Source organism: Lithobates pipiens, unplaced genomic scaffold (assembly GCF_037356315.1).
Source record: "Lithobates pipiens isolate NorthernLeopardFrog02 unplaced genomic scaffold, aLitPip1_a1.2 Scaffold_16, whole genome shotgun sequence".
Lineage (NCBI taxonomy): Eukaryota > Metazoa > Chordata > Amphibia > Anura > Ranidae > Lithobates > Lithobates pipiens.
This window is the reverse complement of record NW_027507748.1, coordinates 13,864,920-13,883,292: the sequence shown is the minus strand read 5'-3', so window position 1 is coordinate 13,883,292 and position 18,373 is coordinate 13,864,920. Positions and strand designations below refer to the sequence as shown.

The 18,373-nt window shown below is 46.8% G+C and overlaps 1 protein-coding gene across 1 annotated transcript in view; it reads left to right on the top strand.

The window, feature by feature from the left end:
* Positions 1-18,373, top strand: part of GSK3B (glycogen synthase kinase 3 beta) — a 130,760-nt gene that overhangs the window by 95,617 nt on the left and 16,770 nt on the right. Inside the window, 1 exon segment of the mRNA XM_077479374.1 lies at positions 10,592-10,687. Coding sequence (XP_077335500.1) covers positions 10,592-10,687 — 96 coding nt within the window.

Genomic DNA, 18,373 nt, shown 5'->3' with positions numbered 1-18,373 from the left:
TTATATAGCGCCAACAGTTTGCGCAGCACTTTACAATATGAGGGCAGACAGTACACTTACAATACAAATCAATACAGGGGGGATCAGAGGGCCCTGCTCGTTAGAGCTTACAATCTAGAAGGGAGGGTCAAGTTGAAACAAAAGGTAATAACTGTGGGGGATGAGCTGATGGAGAAAATGAAAATACAATTAGGTGTGGGTGGGGTAGGCTTCTCTGAAGAGAAGTGTTTTCAGGGATCGTCTAAAAGCTAATAAAGTAGGAGATAAGCGGACAGATTGGGGTAAGGCATTCCATAGGATTGGGGAGGCTTTGGAAAAGTCCTGGAGGCGAGTATGGGAGGAGGTGATGAGGGAGCTAGAGAGCAGGAGGTCTTGAGAGGAACGAAGAGGACGAGAAGGTTGGTATTTAGAGACTAAGCTAGTGATGTAGCTGGGGGCCGAGTTGTGGATGGCTTTGTATGTAATTGTTAGTATTTTGAATTTAATTCTTTGGCTGAGCGGAAGCCAGTGGAGGGATTGACAGAGAGGAGTAGCAGACACCGAGCGATTGGTAAGGTGGATGAGTCTGGCAGCGGCATTCATAATGGATTGAAGAGGTGATAGACTATGTAGAGGTAAGCCAATGAGAAGGGAGTTGCAGTAATCAAGGCGAGAGATGACAAGCGAGTGAATTAAGAGCTTTGTTGTCTCATTGGTTAGAAAGGGGCGTATTTTGGAGATGTTGCGGAGGTTGAGGCGGCAGGATTTGGACAGTGATTGGATGTGTTGCTTGAAGGAGAGTTCAGAGTCCAGGACTACACCTAGAATCTTGGCGTGAGGGGGATGGGCTTATGGTTGTGCCATCGATTTTGACAGTGAGATTAGGGGAAGGGGCATATGGGGGAGGAAAAATTATAAGTTCGGTTTTGGATAGATTGATTTTGAGGAAGTGGTGTGACATCCGGACTGATATATCTGATAGTAAATTAGTGATACGTGAGGAGACAGAGGGAGTGGGCTGAGGGGTAGAGAAATAGATTTGGGTGTCGTCAGCATAGAGATGGTATTGGAAGCCGTGGGAGGCTATCAGTTGACCCAGGGAGGAGGTATAGATTGAAAATAGGAGAGGTCCAAGAACAGAACCTTGGGGGACCCCAACAGAGAAGGGAAGAGGGGAGGAGGAAGTAGAGTTGTAAGAAACGCTAAAGGTGCGGTTGGATAAGTAGGAAGAGAACCATCGTAGAGTACGGTCACGGAGACCAAAGGTGTGGAGTTTTTTGAGAAGGAGGGGGTGGTCAACCGTATCAAAGGCAGCAGAGAGGTCCTGGAGGAGGAGTACAGAATGTCGTTTGGTTTTGGCCGTTAGTAGATCGTTTGTTAGTTTTAGGAGAGCAGTTTCTGTGGAGTGTTGAGGACGAAATCCAGACTGAAGGGGATCAAGAAGGCTATTATCAGCGAGGTGGTCACTCAGTCGGTTGTAGACCAGACGTTCGAGTAGTTTGGATAAAAAGGGGAGCAAGGAGATGGGGCGTAGGTTGTTTGGATTGGATGGGTCCAGTGAGGGTTTTTTAAGTATGGGTTTGACAAGTGCATGTTTTAGAGAGTTGGGGAAGATGCCAGAAGAGAGTGAGAGATTGAAGATGTGAGTTAGAGAGTGTAGCATAGAGTCAGAGGGTGAACGCAGCATTTGCGAGGGAACAGGATCCAGAGGGCAGGTGGTAAGGTGGACATTACCAAGTAGTTTAGCAACGTCGTCTATAGTGGTGGGGTTGAAAGAGGGAAGTAATGATTGTGCCTGTGGGCATGATGTGTAAAGCGTGGAGGGTATCAGAACAGTAGAAATCTCCACCCGAATTGTATCAATCTTCTGTTTGAAGTGGTTAGCAATCTCCTGGGCAGTGAGTGAGTTGGCGGGTGGAGGCGGTGGAGGACGAAGTAGAGAGTTGAAAGTAGAGAAGAGTTGACGAGGACGGGATGATAGGTTGCTGATGAGAGTGATAAAATAGTTCTGCTTGGCAGAGAGGAGGCTAGAATTGTAATTTTGGAGGGCAGATTTATATTGGTTGAAATCTCTCTGAGACTTGGTCTTGCGCCACAGGCGCTCATGAGCACGACTAAGTTTTTTCAGACTTCTAGTGGCATCTGTTTGCCAAGGTTGAAGGGGTCGGGGCTTGATTCTGTGTGTAGTGAGGGGGGCCAGTGAGTCCAGAGAGGCCAGAAGTGAAGTGTTGTAGACAGAAGTGGCTAGGTTGGTGCAGGATAGGGGTGAGATTTTGTCGTAGAGGTTGTCAATAGCAGAGTAGAGAAGAGAAGGGTTGAGATGACGTAGGTTTCTGTGGGTAACTTTAATGCGGTTGGAGGGAGAGGAGGTGAAGGAGAGGGAGAGAGTGAAACTAATAAGGTGGTGATCAGAGAGAGGGAATGGATAGTTAGAGAGGTTGCATGGAGTGCAAAGGTGAGAGAAAACGAGGTCAAGGATATTGCCCCCGGAGTGAGTAGGATCATATATCCACTGCTTCAGGTCAAAGGAGGAGGTTAGGCTGAGAAGTTTGGAAGTGGCAGGAGTGTTAGTATTAATAGGGATGTTGAAGTCCCAGAGAATGATTGTGGGGATTTCAGAAGAAAGAAAGTAGGGTAGCCAGGCAGAGAAGTCATCAAGAAATGTTGATACTGGTCCAGGGGGCCTGTAGATCACAGCTATTATTAAAGAAATTGGAGTGAAGAGACGAATGCAGTGTGCTTCGAAAGAGGAGAGTGACAGAGAGCGAGGTGGCTGAAGTACCTGGAAGGTGCTATGTGGGGCTAGAAGGATTCCAACACCTCCTCCCTTATGTCCATAGGATCTGGGGGAGTGAGTCCAGAGAAGACCACCATGGGATAGGGCAGCAGAAGATGCAGTGTCTGATTCATGGAGCCAGGTTTCGGTGACGGCGAGTAGGTTAAATGAGTTGGTGATAAAGATGTCATGTAGAGAGGTGAGTTTGTTGCAGACAGAGCGGGAGTTCCAAAGGGCACAAGAGAAAGGGAGTCTGGTCTTGGGAAGAATAGAAATGGGAACTAAATTGTGTTGATTGCGGCTGCTGCCAGAGGGTGCAGGGTGATGGGTACAGTTTAATGATGGAGGTCCAGGGTTTGGGGATATATCTCCAGAGGTTAGGAGAAGCAGGAGGGTAAGGGAGGTAATATGGGAGTGGGATTTATATGAAGGGACATGCCCCAGGGTCTTGGAGATTTTTAGTGTGTGTGGATTTAAGAGATATAAGAGAGTCAATACTCTGAATTTCATCCAATCCATTCTATGCATGATGGTAAAAACGTTTATGTGTAGCGGCCCCCCAGCTTACCCCCCAATACTTACCCGAGTCTGATCTTCCTCCAGCGATGTGCATGAGTGCCTCGGCTGTCCAGGGACTCTCCATCCTCCATTCGCTGAGACCAAAAGCAGGAGCTTTCAATCACAGCCAATGAGGGGGGGGGGGGCGCGAGTCACAGCTGTGTGTGTGAATGGACATGCAGAGTCACAGCTTGGCAAGCTGCTTTCTGTGGGGGCAAGAGGGGAGGGGCCAGGAGCACCCGCGGGGGACCTGAGTAGAGAAGGATTGGGGCTGCTCTGTGCAAAACCATTACACAGAGCATTTAAGTATAAAGTGTTTCTTTTTTTTTTTTTTATTGCCTTTAATATCGATTTCAGCTTTTTCACATTGCTGAATGTGTTTTAGCAGTTCTAATGACTCCTTGTGGCCCTGCAGCTACTTGTACATCTCCCGTAAGTTGTAACCTCTTTTTAATGGGGGTGATGTGCCCACTAGATGGCACCCCCTTCTTATTTTATGGGGGTCTTCATTGTGTCCTCCTGCACCACAAGATGGCCGCCACACGTACAAGATGTCCAGGAGTCGGCGCGGTATTATGTTATCCGCTCACCTAAAAGAAGCATCTCACCAACCCTTCTCTATAGGAAGATCCGTTCTGCCTTCATTGTTTTTTTTTTTCCCCAGAGAGGCCCCTCCCCCTATACAGGGCCCCATATATTGTTGATGGGTCCCAAAAACATTTCCAGAATTTTCTTTTTTTTTATCCTAAAAAAAATATATATTTGAGCGATTGGTGATCCACTCCAAAGCAGGTCTTGGCTAATAATTGAAGAGCTGGATGTCAGCATTTCCTGGCAGTCGGCAAAGCATGCTGGTCCTCCGCAATGTACAGGCCCGTTCCGTCCAGAGGTGATGCAGAGAGAGGCTTTACGCTGCCCTCTTGTGTCCATATTTGTAATCGCACTGCATTACTGTTCATATGCAATTTCCAGGGAGCGTCAGCCATTTTTGTTCGGGGAAGAAATTTTTTATGCAGTATAACGGAAGAATAAAAAAAAGGCGCTACATATACAGTTCACATTTTAGTCTTTTCCTACAAGGTGTCATTGCTGCATAATCCTGAACCTGTGCTCCCACAATACAATTGGCATTTCCTCTGTTGCACTATTAAATTGGTACTTCTTATTAATCTACTTCTGTTGTATACCCTACATATACCTTACATAAAGCTATTCTAACGTGCACAATAATAAACCAATAAAATAAAATGATATAAACAATTGAGTTCTTTAATATTTCCACCACGTGCTCCCCTTGGTGTCCTTACATGATTTTTATCTATAGCATTTAATCCCCTCTGCTTTGCAAATACTGTAATCTTCACATGCATCACTCACAAGATATGGGCGGGCCTGTTCACTTCTGGTTGCGGCGTGACATCATCGGCTCCTCCCTAGACTTTCCATCACAGATTACGTAATTTTGTCAGGGGATTACAAATTGGCAGGCCATTCATTTCTGGTTGCAGCGTGGCATCATTGGCTCCTCCCTACCCGTTAGATCACAGGTCCACAAATCACATGACTTTGTCAGGGTATCATAAGATGGTGACCCGTTCACTTCCATTTGTGTCATGAGATCATTGACTCTACCTACGCGTTGCATCACAGATCGCTTGACTTCGTTAGGGGATCATAAAATGGGGACCCCTTCACTTCCGGTTGCACCATGAGATCATTGGCTCCTCCCTACCCGTTTAATCACATGTCACGTGACTTCCTCAGAGGATCATAAGATGATGACCCGTTCACTTCCAGTTGCAGCATGAGATCATTGGCTCCTCCCTACGTGTTACATCACAGGTCACATGACTTCGTCAGGGGATCGTGAGATGGTGACACGTTCACTTCCGGTTGCGTCGTGAGATCATTGGCTCCTCCCTACGTGTTACATGACAGATCACATGGCTTCGTCGGGGGATCATAAAATGGCAGCCCATCCACTTTCAGATGCGGCGTGATGCCACTGGCTTTTTCCTCTGTTGCACACATTTGATAACCATGCATTTGGTCGGTTCAGGGTGGGAACAGACTTGGGGCTCATGCATACGGACGCCTGGAACCATACGTGCTGCGTGAACTGCTGGTTTTTACCACCTCCCTACCACTAGTGTTAACAAGCCATAAGAGCTAGCTGTTGAGGGGCAGTAAAAACCCCATTCTTAAGCCAGTTTTACCACCCCCTACCACACTCCCTCTTCACCTGCAGAGGCAACGTTCAGGGGATGTACTCGTGCTGTGAAACTTTGCTTCGGCAGGAATTGCACCCCCTGTCTCGAGTGAACGGGGCAGCTTTGCAACCACACCACAACTGCATACAGCGCATAGTGCAGGCTTCAAAGGGGTAGGCAGCCTTTCAAATGCTCTCTGAACAGTGATTTGAACATGGATCTCTTTTCAAAGAGCTTTATTAGTTAATCCCAATGTTTGGTCCCTCTGGTTTAGTTTATTTGATTTATTGGATGCGCATCTCCACACAAAACTTAATATTTCGCTTTTGTCCTGGTTTCCTCAGCAAAACCAGCGTGTTTCATCTAACAAAGTGCCCTCTACGGTTTATTCCCAATTTCTCTCTCCATGCTTCTGTTTCTGTTCTTCATAATGGGTTGGCTGTCTTTTAACACATTATCAATACATTTATTTGGACCCTCTTTTGGTCTGGTGCCCCTTCCAAATAAGTAGTTTTTTTTTCTGGTAACCTGCTGGAGTACCCATTGGAGAGGGCTGGCCTTGCCTAACCTGAGCCAACCTTGTCTAACCTGAGCCAACCTTGCCTAACCTGAGCCAACCTTGCCTAACCTGAGCCAACCTTGCCTAACCTGAGCCAACCTTGCCTAACCTGAGCCAACCTTGCCCAACCTGAGCCAACCTGAGCCAACCTTGCCTAACCTGAGCCAACCTTGCCTAACCTGAGCCAACCTTGCCTAACCTGAGCCAACCTTGCCTAACCTGAGCCAACCTTGTCTAACCTGAGCCAACCTTGTCTAACCTGAGCCAGCCTTGTCTAACCTGAGCCAGCCTTGTCTAACCTGAGCCAGCCTTGTCTAACCTGAGCCAGCCTTGCCTAACCTGAGCCAACCTTGCCTAACCTGAGCCAACCTTGTCTAACCTGAGCCAACCTTGCCTAACCTGAGCCAACCTTGCCTAACCTGAGCCAACCTTGCCTAACCTGAGCCAACCTTGCCTAACCTGAGCCAACCTTGCCTAACCTGAGCCAACCTTGCCTAACCTGAGCCAACCTTGTCTAACCTGAGCCAACCTTGTCTAACCTGAGCCAACCTTGTCTAACCTGAGCCAACCTTGCCTAACCTGAGCCAACCTTGCCTAACTTTCCAACGCTTTCTGGCCTCTCTCACTACCTTGTTTAACCCCTTCCCAGCCGCTCTAGTTTTACTGCTGCATTGCGGGCCGGCTGTGCAAAATCACGTTTGTTGTGTGCGTTTCCCATTCACACCTGAGCCCTTGTGTCAAGTCACATGACACCGGGAGGATTTTTTTTTTTTTTCAATTTTAATTTTTTTTATATGTATTTATATTTGCTGGGCATACTTTTTATGACTTGACTAGACGGTGTGTTGGGAAGGCGCGGCGCTGTGCAATCCTCCTGCTGTGTTGGGTGAAGTCATCGTCTTGCTCTAGGGGTGCGGCTCATTGTGGTGTCGCGTTGAATCCGTTCCCCTTCACTGGCTCCATGTTTTCCATGTCTGTGCCGCGTCCTCTCTCTCTCTCTCTCTCTCTCTCTCTCTCTCCCACTGGAGATTGATTGACCCACTTTTTCCGAGTCGCTGACCTCTGTAGGCTGTTAATGGTGAATGTCTTGAAGGCTGGCAGTCAGGAGATTTGATGGCACTTTATACACATTACCTGTTACTGTTGGGATGAGTTGTCAATATTTGGGTGAGTGATCCTTCTCTTTTACAGAAAAAAAAAAAAAAACGAAAAAAGTCTGCTAAATATACAGTGGGGATGGAAAGTATTCAGATCCCCTTAAATTTTTCACTCTTTGTTATATTGCAGCCATTTGCTAAAATCATTTAAGTTTATTTTTTTCCTCATTAATGTACACACAGCACCCCATATTGACAGAATAACACAGAATTGTTGACATTTTTGCAGATTTATTAAAAAAGAAAAACTGAGATATCACTTGGTCCTAAGTATTCAGACCCTTTGCTCGGTATTTAGTAAAAGCCCCCTTTTGATGTAATACAGCCATGAGTCTTTTGGGGAAAGATGCAACAAGTTTTTCACACCTGGATTTGGGGATCCTCAGCCATTCCTCCTTGCAGAGCCTCTCCAGTTCTGTCAGGTTGGATGGTAAACGTTGGTGGACGGCCATTTTTAGGTCTCTCCAGAGATGCTCAATTAGGTTTAAGTCATGGTCCTAAGTATTCAGACCCTTTGCTGTGACGCTCATATATTTAACTCTGGTGCTGTCCATTTCTTCTGATCATCCTTGAGATGGTTCTATACCTTCATTTGAGTCCATCTGTGTTTGATTATACCGATTGGACTTGATTAGAAAAGCCGCAAACCTCTCTATATAAGACCTTACAGCTCACAGTGCAAATAAGGATCATGAGGTCAAAGGAACTGCCTGAAGAGCTCAGAGACAGAATTGTGGCCAAGGCACAGATCTGGTTAAGGTTACAAAAAAATTTCTGCTGCACTTAAGGTTCCTAAGATCACAGTGGCCTCCATAATCCTTAAATGGAAGACATTTGGGATGACCAGAACCCTTCCTAGAGCTGGCTATCCAGCCAAACTTAAGGTTCCTAAGAGCACAGTCGCCTCCATAATCCTTAAATGGAAGACATTTGGGATGATCAGAACTCTTCCTAGAGCTGGCCAAACTTAAGGTTCCTAAGAGTACAGTGGCCTCCATAATCCTTAAATGGAAGACGTTTGGGATGACCAGAGCCCTTCCTAGAGCTGGCTATCCAGCCAAACTTAAGGTTCCTAAGAGCACAGTCGCCTCCATAATCCTTAAATGGAAGACATTTGGGATGACCAGAACCCTTCCTAGAGCTGGCCGTCTGGCCAAACTTAAGGTTCCTAAGAGTACAGTGGCCTCCATAATCCTTAAATGGAAGACGTTTGTGATGACCAGAACCCTTCCTAAAGCTGGCCATCCGGCCAAACTGAGCTATCGGGGATGAAGAGCCTTGGTGAGAGAGGTAAAGAAGAACCCAAAGATCACTGTGGCTGAGCTCCAGAGATGCAGTCGGGAAATGGGAGAAAGTTGTAGAAAGTCAACCATCACTGCAGCCCTCCACCAGTCAGGGCTTTATGGCAGAGTGGCCCGACGGAAGCCTCTCCTCAGTGCAAGCCACATGAAAGCCGCATGGAGTTTGCTTAAAAAAAAATTAAATAAAAAAAAAACACCTGAAGAACTCCAAGATGGTGAGAAATAAGATTCTTTGGTCCAATGAGACCGAGAGAGAACTTTTTGGCCTTAATTCTATGCGGTATATGTGGAGAAAACCAGGCACTGCTTATCACCTGTCCAATACAGTCTCGACAGTGAAGCATGGTGGTGGCAGCATCAGTGTTTTTCAGCTGCAGGGACAGGACGACTGGTTGCACTCGAGGGAAAGATGAATAAGGCCAAGTACAGGGATATCCTGGACAAAAACCTTCTCCAGAGTGCTCAGGTCCTCAGACTGGGCCGAAGGTTTACCCTCCGACAAGACAATGACCCTAAGCACACAGCTAAAATGGAGTGGCTTCACAACAAATCCGTGACTGTTCTTGAATGGCCCAGTCAGAGCCCTGTCTTAAACCCAATTGAGCATCTCTAGAGAGACCTAAAAATGACCGTCCACCAACGTTTATCATCCAACCTGACAGAACTGGAGAGGATCTGCAAGGAGGAATGGCCGAGGATCCCCAAATCCAGGTGTGAAAAACTTGTTGCATCTTTCCCAAAAAGACTCATGGCTGTATTACATCAAAAGGGGCTTCTACTAAATACCGAGCAAAGGGTCTGAATACTTAGGACCATGTGATATTTCAGTTTTTCTTTTTTAATAAATCTGCAAAAATGTCAACCATTCTGTGTTTTTGTCCATATGGGGTGCTGTGTGTACATTGAGGAAAAAAATTAACTTAAATGATTTTAGCAAATGGCTGCAATATAACAAAGAGTGAAAAATTTAAGGGGGTCTGAATACTTTCCGTCCCCACTGTATGTTCGAGCTTGTTCGCATGTGAGCTTGTGTGAGTGCTAAAATCCTATAGTTGCACCATGCTTTTGCTGCCCCAACCATTACTCCCTTTAGCAGTGGCCGGGGGTGTACACATGGAGCAGGGAGCGTTCACCTCGGCCCGGCCACCGGGAGTTAGTGATAGAGCTCTATGACTAAGCCCCCCTCCCCGGTTGGCGGGGCGAACCATGTCAGAGGGCTGGCCGGTGATGCAGCGATGGCTGAGGCCATACACTCTCTCAACGAGCATCAGGTCATTGCTTGGCATCCTGCTCCTTTCATGCTGACGCTCCTGGATTAGTGATGTCGGGCGCCCACTCCCTTATTTTGAGTACCGGCATGGACATCTCTTTGAGCTGCGCTGCATGTGTTAGGTCGTGGGAGTGTACACACGTTTCAATGCTTTGCTTCAGATTTCAGTTGTGCCTCTCATCCTCCATGGAAGCTGTGCCTGTTGGGCTTCTCACATCTGGTACTGCACACAGTCTGAGCGCAGGCATCACAGCTCCTCTCCCCCCCCCTCCCTCCTCGCACAGCTCCTCTCCCCCCTCCCTCCTCCACAGCACAGATCAATTCTCTTACAGACAGCCTCTACCTGCACACTGTGTAGCTGCACAGCCGTTTTTATCTGAGAACTTCACAGGTCAGAGCTACACAGTGTGCAGGTAGAGGCTGTAAGAGAATTGATCTGAGCTGTGTTAGAGGGAGGGGGGACAGCAGACAGCCCAGAGCTGACATCATTCAAACAGAGAATGAAAGGAGTTGGATCCCGACATTGTCGGCAGAGAAGACTGTAGCCCCTCCCACGTGAATTTACCTTGATTTTAACAGAAAGGTCTGGATGGGTAGTTCATAGATCAGATGGTGTTCATATGCCTGTACCTTTTGAGAATGGGTCTTTCTATTTGATTGTGGAGCCTCCCCCCAGTCCTGTGATTTGGGGGGGGGGGGGGGGGCAGATTTACTGGAAATATTCGGGCAGCATTCCCTGAAGAAGGTTATTCTAACCCAGCCCTGCTTTTTATTTTTGCAGGTTCTGGGCACACCGACACGGGAGCAGATCCGAGAAATGAACCCAAACTACACAGAGTTCAAGTTCCCCCAGATAAAGGCACACCCCTGGACTAAGGTGAGAGCTGCACACCATCTCCTGTCTGGTCTTCTCATACATACCCTGTGTGCAAGAAACACATACCCACGCATGTATACATGAAGAGGCCTGCCTGGTACCCTTCTGAAGTCTAACTCCAACCTAAAACTGATATTCCAGCTTTGCATGTTTGCCAGCAAGCTAGATTCCTTTCCCCATTATAATTCACCGTTCTGACTAATCTCCTTGCCCCTTGATATTTTATGCATATGATGGGGGGAGCCTGGGGTCTTACTGTGTCCCCTTAGATGGCTTGTAGAGCTAAATGCTAATTGTTTGGAGTCCCCCTCCAATTGCATGCACCCTCCTTTTGCTTGTTCTAATTTCATCTGCTGCAATTTTGGCCATAAAATATTGTCAGTGTTAAATTCAGGTTCACCATTTAGCAGGTAATTGTAGTCAGCAACAAGGAAAGATGGAACCTTTTGGTTGGTCGAGTCCAGAAGTCTCCAAACTTTCTAAACAAAGGGCCAGTTCACTGTCCTTCAGACTATAGGTGGGCCAGTGGGAGCAGAAAATGCCTCAGGCTTGGTGGTCAGAGGGAGAAAAATAATTACATGGCACCAATGGTCAGCAGGAGGAGGATTAGTGCCCCATCATTGGTGTCAATGAAAGGAATAGTGCTCCATCGTTGGTGGCAAAAGTAGTGCCCTGTCATTGGTGTCGGTGGCAGGAGTAGTGCCCAGTTATTGGTGTCGGTGGCGGGAGTAGTGCCCAGTTATTGGTGTCGGTGGCGGGAGTAGTGCCCAGTTATTGGTGTCGGTGGCGGGAGTAGTGCCCAGTTATTTGTGTCGGTGGCGGGAGTAGTGCCCAGTTATTTGTGTCGGTGGCGGGAGTAGTGCCCAGTTATTGGTGTCGGTGGCGGGAGTAGTGCCCAGTTATTGGTGTTGGGAGTAGTGCCCAGTTATTGGAGTCGGTGGCGGGAGTAGTGCCCAGTTATTGGTGTCGGTGGCGGGAGTAGTGCCCCGTTATTGGTGGCGGGAGTAGTGCCCCACATCATTGGTGTCGGGGGGGCAGGAATAGTGCCAGTCATTGGTGTCGGGGGGCAGGAATAGTTCCCCGTCATTGGTGTTGGGGGGCAGGAATAGTTCCCCGTCATTGGTGTTGGGGGCAGGAATAGTGCCCCGTCATTGGTGTCGGGGGGGCAAGAGTAGTGACCCATCATTGGTGTTGGGGGAAGGAGTAAAGGCAAGTGCCTTTTACTTGCCTTTATCCAGACCTTAAGGCACTATTATTATTATACAGGATTTTTATAGTGCTTTACAGCTTGAGGGTAGACAGTACAACTATAATACACTTTAATACAGGAGGAATGGGTGGACTTGTTAGACCTTCCAGTCTTAGAGGGAGGGTCGAGAGATACAAGAGGTAATAACTGTGAGGGATGTGCTGATGGAGAAGATAAATGTACAGTTGTTGGGTGGGGGGGCCAGATAGACTTCTCTTAAGAGATGAGTTTTCAGGGATCGTCTGAAAGTGGACGAAAGTAAAACGGATTAGGGAGAAGCATTCAAGAGGATGGACGAGGCTCCGAGGAACTCTAGGAGGCGACCATGGGAGGAGGTGGCAAAGGAGCTATAGAGAGCAGGAGGTCTTGGGAGGAGTGAGAATGATTTGGTTGGTATTTTGAATCTAGATTCGGGATGTAGCTGGGGGCGGAGTTGTGGATGACTTTGTAAGTTCTTGTTAGTATCTTGAATTTCATTTGTTGGTTGAGTGGCTGCCAATGGGGGGATTGGCGGAGAGGGGTAGCAGACGCCGAGCGGTTTGTAAGGTGGATGAGCCTGGCAATTACGTTCATGATGGACTGAAGGGGGGGGGGGGGTAGACTATTTTAGATGGAAACTAATGAGGAGGGAGTTGCTGTAGTCGAAGCGAGAGATAACCAGGGAGTGGATCAGAAGCTTTGTGGTGACATTGGTTATGAAAGGGTGTATCTTGGAGATGTTGGGTGAGGTTGAGGTGGACAGTAAATGGATGTGGGGCCAAAGGAATAGTTCAAAGTCCAGGATTACACCTAGGACCTTGTTATGGGGTGGGGCGGGTTGATAGTTGAGCCATTGATTTTGACAGAGAAATCAGGGGAAACGGGCACATGGGGGAGGAAATATGAGCTCGGTTTTGGATAGGTTGAGTTTGAGAAAGTGGTGTGACATCCAGGCTATGTCTGTTAGTAAGTTGGTAATACCAACAGACGGAGTGAGTTTGGGGGGGGGGGGGGGGGGGGGGTGGAGAGGTAGATTTGGATGTCGTCAGCGTAGAGATGATATTGAAAGCCATGGGATGCAATCAGCTGACCCAGGGAGGATTTGTAGATTGAGAAAAGGAGAGGTCCAACAACAGAACATTAGGAGACCCGGATGGAGACAGGAAGAGGACATTAATAAGTAGAGTTGTAAGTGACACTGATGGAGCGTTGGGGTAGGTAGGATGACAACCAGCGAAGCGTACAGTCACGGAGACCAAAGGAGTGGAGTTGGTTGAGGAGGAAGGGGTGGTCCACTGTGTCAAAGGCAGCAGAGAGGTCCAGGAGAAGTAGTATAAAATAGTGTCCTCCCCACTGACACCAACAACGGAGCACTATTCCTCCTACTAACGCCAAAGGTGGCATATTATTCCTCCCACTGACACCCAAGATGGGGCACTATTCCTCCCACTGACACCAAAGGTGGCATATTATTCCTCTCACTGACACCAGCGATGGAAGACTATTTCTCCCACTGACACCCAAGAATGGGGCACCATTTCTCCCACTGACACCCAAGAATGGGGCACCATTTCTCCCACTGACACCCAAGAATGGGGCACCATTTCTCCCACTGACACCCAAGAATGGGGCACCATTTCTCCCACTGACACCCAAGAATGGGGCACCATTTCTCCCACTGACACCCAAGAATGGGGCACCATTTCTCCCACTGACACCCAAGAATGGGGCACCATTTCTCCCACTGACACCCAAGAATGGGGCACCATTTCTCCCACTGACACCCAAGAATGGGGCACCATTTCTCCCACTGACACCCAAGAATGGGGCACCATTTCTCCCACTGACACCCAAGAATGGGGCACCATTTCTCCCACTGACACCCAAGAATGGGGCACCATTTCTCCCACTGACACCCAAGAATGGGGCACCATTTCTCCCACTGACACCCCAAGAATGGGGCACCATTTCTCCCACTGACACCCCAAGAATGGGGCACTTCCCTTAATACCACCGATAGGACATTGTTTACTCCCACTGATGCCAGGACATTTCCTACTCCTACTAGCCATGGTTCAGCCCCCCTAAAGACTGAAGGACAGTAAACTGGCCCTTTTGTTAGAAAGTGTGGATACCTCTGTTCTAAATGATTGAGTTAGATGGAAAATAAGTAGATCATGTCATGGTGCACACAAGGAAGAAGGGGGAGAATTGCAGTACTGGTATTCTTCCTATGTGGTCCACATTGGACCTCATGTTTTAGCTGTGAACTCCATATTAATGGCTGTGGTTTTTGGAATCAGAGTTTAGGTAAGTTCATATACAGTGCCAGGAAAAAGTATTCATAACCCTTTAAAATTTTCCACTTTTTGTCGTGTTACAACCAAAAACATCAATGTATTTTATTGGGGTTTTATGTGATAGACCAACACAAAGTGGCAATGTTGTAATGTGGAAGGAAAATTATAAATGATACAAATAAATATGTGAAAAGTGTGTGGGGGGGGGGGCATTTGTATGGCGCCCCCCGGAGTCAGTACTTTGTAGAACCCCCTTTCTCTGCAATTACAGCTACAAGTCTTTTTGGGGATGTCTCTACCAGCTTTGCACATCTAGAGAGGGGCATTTCTGCCCATTCTTCTTCTTTGCAAATTATCTCAAGCTGTGTCAGATTGGATGGAGAGCGTCTGTGAACAGCAATTTTCAAGTCTTGCCACAGATTCTCAATGTGATTTAGGTCTGGACTGTGACTGGGCCATTCTAACACATGAATATGCTTTGATGTAAACCATTCCATTGTAGCTCTGGCTGTATGTTTCGGGTCGTTGTCCTGCTGGAAGGTGAACCTCCGCCCCAGTCTCAAGTCTTTTGCAGACTCTGACAGGTTTTCTTCTAAGATTGTCCTGTATTTGGCTCCACCCATCATCCCATCAACTCTGACCAGCTTCCCTGTCCCTGCTGAAGAAAAGCATCCCCACCACATGATGCTGCCACCACCATGTCTCACGGTGGGGATGGTGTGTTCAGGGGGATGTGCAGTGTTAGTTTTCCCCACACATAGCATTTTACTTTTAGGCTGAAAAGTTGAATTTTGGTCTCATCTGACCAGATCACCTTCTTCCACATGTTTGCTGTGTCCCCCACATGGCTTCTCACAAACTACAAAACAGGACTTCTTATGACTTTCTTCCACCAATGTCTTTCTTCTTGTCACTCTTCCATAAAGGGCAGATTTGTGGAGAGACGACTAATAGTTGTCCTGTGGACAGATTCTCCCCCCTGAGCTGTGGATCTCTGCAGCTCCTCCAGAGTTACCATGGACCTCTTGGCTGCTTCTCTAATGAATGCTCTCCTTGCCCGGCCCGGTCAGTTTAGGTGGACGGCCATGTCTTGATAGGTTTGCAGTTGTGCCATACACTTTCCATTTTCGGATGATGAATTGAACAGAGCTCCGTGAGATGTTTAGAGCTTGAGATATTTTTCTGTAACCTAAGTCTGCTTTAAACTTCTCCACAACTTTATCCCTGACCTGTCTGGTGTGTTCCTTGGCCTTCATGATGCTGTTGGTTCACTAAGGTTCTCTACCAAACTTCTGAGGGCTTCACAGAACAGCTGTATTTATACTGAGATTAAATTACACACAGGTGGACTGTATTTACGAATTAGTTGACTTTTGAAGACAATTGGTTCCTCTAGATTTTAGTTAGGCGCCTTTCACACTGCTGCGACTTGAAAGCCGCACGATTTTTGCTGAGATTTCAGGGAATGCCGGTGTAAACTTGAGGTCTATGGACCTCGACTCTCACCGAAGTCAGTCCAAAGTAGTACAGGGACTACTTTGAAGTCGGTGCATCTTGAAGTCGCACAGATATGAATGGTGCTCATTGGAAATCATGGGGGTACGCCTTGTCGTGCGACTTTGCAGTCCCAAGTCGCAGGAAAAGTCGCACAAGGGTGAAAGGGGCCTTAGGGGTATCAGAGTAAAGGGGGCTGAATACAAATGCCCGCCAAACTTTTCAGATATTTATTTGTAAACAATGTTGACAACCATTTATCATTTTCCTTCCACTTCACAATTATGTGCTACTTTGTGTCGGTCTATCACATAAAATCCCAATAAAATGCATTTACGTTTGTTATTGTAACATGACAAAATATGGACAATTTCAAGGGAAATGAATACTTTTTCAAGGCACTGTAGGTGTAATGGTCAGTTGCCCACAAACTTGTAACCATGTTAGTCTATAACACCTCATTCACATTGGGCATACTACAGCGCACATTCTGTACAGCCGGTCCTATTCATTTCAATTTAGACACAGCGACTGCACGGGCACAGCCGCCGCTTCCAATTTGACAAACGCACACTGGTGCTTGCATTTATGGCTGTGTACCCGGCGCGGCTGTCAGATCGGAAGCAGCCGCTGTGTCTCAGTTCACATGAATGGGACTGCCTGCATTGAGATGCTCACAACAACCCCTGAGCGGGCAAACGCAGGCCTGGCACGGGCGAATGCTGTAGTATGCCCGTATGAACGAGGCCTTACTGTGCAGAATCCATTATGAAGAAGATCAGAGGTATAAATAATCCTGGTGTCACCGTCCCCCTAATTGTGAAAAATAAAACGGATATACCGCGTGGTCTACACAAGGTGTTAAGAAAGCGGCTAGCACAGCAATGGATCATTTGCAAAAATTGGAAAATATGTGGAAGATGAGTGCAGGGCTAAAAATTGGTTTTAAAATAAACTGAAAACTATATAAAACAGTGTACGTATACATATATAAAAAAAAGTATACATATATCAAAAAATGTATACATATATAAAAAAATATATACATATATCAGAAAAAGTATACATATATAAAAAAAAGCGCACAAAAATGATCTGAGAGTGAACTCCAAAACATTATGAACAGTGTAAAAATACATAGAAGTATAAAATATACAAATATAATAAACCTTTAAAAGAAAGATGGTATACCAAGTGTCATATCCACAAATGTGGAGCTAAAAATTATGTGAATAATGTCCAATAATAATGTCCAAAAAAAGGGAAACAAATCCTTTAATAATAGAAAAGATTGTAGGAGTGAACCAAACAATTAAAATTCTAAATATCCAAAATGTGATTCAAAGTAGTTGACACTTTAACTAAGAAACCGTGTGGTATAGAAAAACGTGCCGAAACTTGCTGATGAGTGATCCACCACCAGAGAGTCAAAAGCAGGGGGTCTTAAACTGGCGTCCCTCCAGCTGTTGCAAAACTACAAGTCCCATCATGCCTCTGCCTGTGGGAGTCATGCTTGTAACTGTGAGCTTTGCAATGCCTCATGGGCCTTGTAGTTTTGCAACAGCTAGAGGGCCGCCAGTTTGAGACCACTGGTCAAAAGGCTTACCAGAAAGATTGGACCCAAAAAGGTATACACCTCATGGGTCAATCAGGCTTGTAGACCTACACACCCGAGGGGAACTGCAAACAATAGACACGACCTCCAACCAGAAGACCAACTCCGACAATGAACCTCAATGGGTGTAGGTATTGGGCAGAAAACCGGATGGTTGGTTTAACAGTCTTAGAATTCCTGCGATGACATTGCTTCCACCTACAAGAACTTTGAGGCAGGAGTGATGTCATTGCAGGAATTCTAAGTGACCTGTGAGGCGATTTCTAGGGAATAGGACTACAACTGAGTGTTAAACCATCCAGATTTCTGTCTAATACCTACACCCATTGAGATTCATTGTCAGAGTTGGTCTTCTGGTTGGAGGTCGTGTCCATTGTTGGCAGTTCCCCTTGGATCTGTAGCCCTACAAGTCTGATTGACCCAAGGGGAACTGCCAACAATAGACATGACCTCCAACCAGAAGACCAACTCCGACAATGAACCTCAATGGGTGTAGGTATTGGGCAGAAAACCGGATGGTTGGTTTAACAGTCTTAGAATTCCTGCGATGACATTGCTTCCACCTACAAGAACTTTGAGGCAGGAGTGATGTCATTGCAGGAATTCTAAGTGACCTGTGAGGCGATTTCTAGGGAATAGGACTACAACTGAGTGTTAAACCATCCAGATTTCTGTCTAATACCTACCCCATTGAGGTTCATTGTCGGAGTTGGTCTTCTGGTTGGAGGTCGTGTCCATTGTTGGCAGTTCCCCTTGGGTCAATCAGGCTTGTAGGGCTACAGATCCAAGGGGAACTGCCAACAATGGACACGACTTCCAACCAGAAGACCAACTCTGACAATGGACCTCAATGGGTGTGGGTATTGGGCAGAAAACTGGATGGATGGTTTAACACTCAGTTGTAGTCCTATTCCCTAGAAATCACCTCAGTGGTGACTTAGAATTCCCACGCTGACATCACTTACGCCTACAAGAACTTCGAGGCAGGAGTGATGTCAGCGCAGGAGTTCGAAGTGACCTGTGAGGCGATTTCTAAGGAATAGGATTAC